General features: G+C 34.5%; 1 protein-coding gene across 1 annotated transcript; it reads right to left on the reverse strand.

Moving 5' to 3' along the window:
* Positions 1 to 580: 580 nt before the first annotated feature.
* Positions 581 to 1143, reverse strand: LOC133327317 (pupal cuticle protein Edg-78E-like). Its single transcript, XM_061535882.1, has 2 exons — positions 1072 to 1143; positions 581 to 985 (listed from the first exon to the last, which is right to left on the reverse strand). Exons 1-2 carry the CDS (start codon positions 1081 to 1083, stop codon positions 581 to 583), a joined length of 417 nt encoding a protein of 138 aa, XP_061391866.1. The 5' UTR covers positions 1084 to 1143.
* Between the last annotated feature and the right edge of the window lie 4033 nt (positions 1144 to 5176).

Below are 5176 nucleotides of genomic sequence, written 5' to 3' on the forward strand. Positions count from 1 at the left end.
CTGTTACAAACATATGCACAGAGACATAACACCCTGTACCAGCAACGTACACAGGATTTCATTTCGGGGGGGGCCCGGTTGTACAAAATGAAAAAAATCGCTGTTGCAAACATAAATTTACTGTGACAAAACTTCATTTCAATTGGACTTTTTATGGGGGGGGGGGCGTGTTAATATTTAATTCCCTAATGAACTGGTAAGATATCGTAACCCCCCGGGCTCCCATTTTTGAAAAAAACCTTTTTTTAAGAAACTTATAATTTTATTTAACAACAAAAAAATTTACAACATTTTAACAAAATATGTTCGAAATTCTTCACTGTGTTTTCGTTTTTCTGCCAGCGGTGGAAAAACGAACGAACCAAGGTGATAACAAATAGTCAACAATATAAGAGTATCCGCCATTGAATTCCAATGATTGAATAAATGGCGAATGTGAAAGGAAGACGGAAAGAGTGGGTGGGTGGTTGATGATGTTAACATCAAACAAGTAAGCTATAAGTAATGTTTTGCGCGATTGAAGGAGAGAGAAATGGAATCACAGTATCGCAATCACGTCCAATTGTTACGCGGCACTACATTAGTATTTACGGTAGGGTCCTTGTTGTTGTTGTTGCTTGGCGGATGCTCCATATTGTTCTTGGTGTTCTTCCTCATGGTAGGGATGGGTGCGAATGTATTCCAATGACTTGAGGATGGCTTCTGGGATTGGTGGGGGAGTAGGCAAATGAGCACCTTGAGGTTGGAAGCCATTAGCGTCGGCAGTATAGGTTAATTGAATCAATTCTCCCTCGGGTGTATAGTATTGCGAAGAGCCGGTGGCATAGTGACCACCAACGCCCGATTCCTGTTGGGCAATGCCGTTCGTGGTATCGAATTGATAATTGTAGCTACCATCACCCTTGATTTCATTAACGTAGCTGCGCACCTCAGCCTGATAATCGGCAGCCATGGCAAGACCGCAAATGGCAACAGAGACAACGAACTGCAACGATACAGAAACAAAGCAAAGTAAATAAATTATAGCTAATTGAATATCCTTGATTGGTACGTTTTCGTCCTTGAACTTACAAATTTGAACATTTTTGTTAGGCTTGGATTGGTTGTAGAAGTGGATTTCCTAAAAGAAGTAGTTGTTAAATCTTAAAGATCTAATGTGAGTATAGTTGATCTGTGGCACAGCGGCGAATATTTATATGCGAAGAATTTAATTGCACTTCCCAAAATGCCCCCCCACTAATTACAGTTCAAAGAAACTGAAAACGAACAACAAGAAAACCAACAACAACAAATCCAAAATAATATTTTTTGACTTGGTTTTCTTTTGAATTGACAACGTTATTGTAGACTCATAGCTCTGTTAGCTACCCTAGCCGTGGCAGGCAGTGGGATGGGATGAGGGAGGGCGAGAAAAAAAAAACAATCTGTCGGTTTAACTTGACGATGCTGTGACGAAAAAGTTTAACAATTTATTTTTTAAGATGAACCTGAAGACGATGTTGGTGTTGATGCAGATGATCGGATTTTACTTGGCGTTGATGATGATGATGATGTTGTTTTAGTTGTTGTTGCTACAACAGAGACGCTGTAGTGTGGGCCAACATAACCAAAATACCGTTGAATATTTTTAACAACCAATAATAATTATTATTTACACTAGAAACCTACAAAACGACAGCAGTTATTACAAAATTATCATATTTCATTTAAATTCAAATATACGAGGTTTGTATGGAAGTTGTGTAAAATTGGTAGGGAGGACATCATAGGTTTCGATGTAAGACTTAGGATGTTTATATAGTACATTGTTCAAATGTTGATCATTTTTGGGTAGTTATACCAGATGGAGTGGAAGTCCACTATCGAACTTCCTTTTAGTAATTTTTTAGGGACCTACATAAGCCAAGTAATTTTTAAAGATTATTGTTTTCAGGGGCCTACATAGTCGTGGACTTTTTAAATAATATTTTTTCCGGCGGGGATTTTTTAAAGCATATTTTTTCAGGAGCCTACAGTAGGCGAGGATTTAAATATTTTGTTTGGGACCTACAGAATGCTGGATTTTTTAAAGAACTTTTAAAAAAATATTTTTTCAGTATTTTTAAAGAATACTTTGTTCAGGGACCTACACAAGGCGTGGATTTTATAAAGAATGTCTCTTTAGGGACCTACACAAGGCGTGGATTTTTTTAAAGCATATTTTTTTACAAGGCGTGTATTTTTTAAAGCATATTTTTTCAGGGTCCTACACAAGGCGTGGATTTTTTAAGTCATATTTTTTCAGGGACCGTGGATTATTTAAAGCATATTTTTTCAGGGACAGTATATTTTTTAAAGAATATGTTTTCAAGGACCTACACAAAGCGTGGATTTTTTAAATAATATTTTATTCTGGGACCGTGGATTTTTTTAAAGAATAATTTTTTCCACGGGGCGTGGATTTTTTTAAAGAAAACTTTGCATGACCTCACTAGGCTTGAATTTTTTTAAAGAATAATTTTCAGAACCTTACTGAGCATGCGTTTTTTAAAAAATAATTTTCAGGACCTCACTGGCGTGGATTTTTAAAGAATATTTTTCAGGACCTCACTGGCGTGGATTTTTTAAATAATATTTTTCAGGACCTCACTGGCGTGGATTTTTTAAATAATATTTTTCAGGAGCCTAAATATTTTATTTGGGACCTACACAATGCTGGATTTTTTTAAGACTTTAAAAAAACATTTTTTCAAGATTTTTAAAGAATACTTTGTTCGGGGACCTACACCAGGCGTGGATTTTTTAAAAAATACTTTTTTCAGGGACCTACACAAGGCGTGGATTTTATAAAGAATGTTTCCTTAGGGACCTACACTAGGCGTTCATTTTTTAAAGAATACGGTACAGGGACCTACAAAAGGCGTTCATTTTTTAAAGGATACGGTACAGGGACTACAAAAGGCGTTAATTTTGTAAAGAACAGGGATTTTTTTTAAATCATATTTTTTCACAAGGCGTGGATTTTTTAAATCATATTTTTTCAGGGACAGTGGATTTTATAAAGGCTATTTTTTCAGGGACCTACACAAGGCGTGGATTTTTTAAATCATATTTTTTCAGGGACCGTGGATTATTTAAAGCCTATTTTTTCAGGGACAGTATATTTTTTTAAAGAATATGTTTTCAAGGACCTATACAAAGCGTGGATTTTTTAAATAATATTTTTTTCTGGGACCGTGGATTTTTTAAATAATATTTTTTTCTGGGACCGTGGATTTTTTAAAAAATATTTTTTTCCACTGGGCGTGGATTTTTTAAAGAATAATTTTCAGAACCTTACTGGACATGGGTTTTTTAAAGAATAATTTTCAGGACCACACTGGCATGGATTTTTTAAAGAATATTTTTCAGGACCTTACTGGCGTGGATTTTTTAAAGAATATTTTTTTCAGGGGCACAAAGAAGGCTGTATTTTTTATACTCTCAGCCTTATGGCTAATGAGGATATATATACTTTGATGCGGGAAAAATGTGCCTCATCGAAATATTGGGTTTTACCCCATATTTCTTTGGACCAAATTCCTTTCAGATAATTTGGACTCGATTTACAAATGTCCGTTCGTCTGTCTGGCCGGCTGATGGGCACGATAACTCTCGAGGGGAATAATCGATTTCCTTAAAACTTTGCATATCTTAACATTTCTTCCAAACTTAGTTCAAGTTCGAAGATGGGAAATAAAGGTCCACTACTTCTGGTAACTCCCCACAAAATGTCAAAATTGTTTATAAAAATTATTTTTTTTTATAATAAGGCGGTATATCCGATTTAAACCAAACATTGTATAACCTATTATCTTACCAATCCTAGATGAAGTTCGAAGATGGGACATATTGGTCCACTCCTTCTGGTACCTCCCCCAGAAATTGTCAAAAATGTCAGTATTTATAAATCCAATATTAGGCGGAAGGAATGTCCGAATTGAACCGAAATTTGGACAACCTAATATCTCCACCAAGCCTTTATCAATTCCAAAGATGAGACACATTGGTCCACTCAATATTTATAAATCCAATATTAGGCGAAAGGAATGCCCGATTTGAACCAAAATTTGCACAACCTATTATATCTGGCAATCCTAGTTGAAGTCCGAAGGTGGGACCCATTGGCCAATTCTTACTTGTACCTCCCCCACAAAGGGTACAATTTTTCTATATTTATAAATCCAATATAAGGCGAATAGAATGTCCGATTTTAACCAAACTTTGCACCACCTATTATCTCTACCACGTCTAGATTAAGTCATACCCCACAAATGGTCAATATTTTTATACGAATGAAATTGAAGCATATGAATAACCGATTGGATCAACATTATATAAAGCGAATAGTAAAACATGTGTGTAATTCCCAAGACATCCGCAAACTTTTTTTAATAATTTCAAAACACATATATAAGACGACGATATTAGGTTTATTTCAGATTCCTTTCTATTGACAATTAATTATTTCTTACCCCAACAACTTTTTATTCATTTCTCATCTCATTTCCATACCACCCTCCTATAACATACATTGCAACGTATAATCCCAGCTTAAACTTTAAACAACTCAACACGAATTTAGCGAAAAGATCCATAAAATTATTGGAAACATTTATTTTAGTTTTTTTTTTCTAATTTCATATCTGCTTCCTTCCTTTCAGTGATATTTCTTCGGTATTACCTCAATGATTCGCATACACAGTTTATTTTTGTTTTTCTTTTTGCACAAACAAAAATATGTTAAAAGTAAAACCAAATCGAAATCGATTAGAGATTTTTGTTACGATTAGTTTACCCTTTTTCAACAATTTAACACCATCATCATCATCGAGATCAGCATGATTTGTTATTATAATTGGTGGGTGCAAATGATGGCAAAAGCATAACTATCTCTTTTTTTTCATTTGAAAATATTTTTGGATAAATTATCAGCAACATCGTTAAAATTCATTCATTTGTACTTCAGTGTCAGAGTCATTTTGGTAGGGTTTCTTTTTCGTTTTGTTGGCATAGATTTTTAATTTTGTTTGGTGATTCATGAATTTGTTGAAAGTTCATTACTATTTTTAGATTATAGACAGTGGCGTAGTTCAGTTAATTTGCAGACTAAGAAGTTTTGAAGTTTTTTTTTTGTCAGATTGTACATTTAATATCA

Source organism: Musca vetustissima, unplaced genomic scaffold (genome assembly GCF_032173495.1).
Source record: "Musca vetustissima isolate MV318-11 ecotype Yass unplaced genomic scaffold, APGP_CSIRO_Mvet_v1 utg63570, whole genome shotgun sequence".
Classification (NCBI taxonomy): domain Eukaryota; kingdom Metazoa; phylum Arthropoda; class Insecta; order Diptera; family Muscidae; genus Musca; species Musca vetustissima.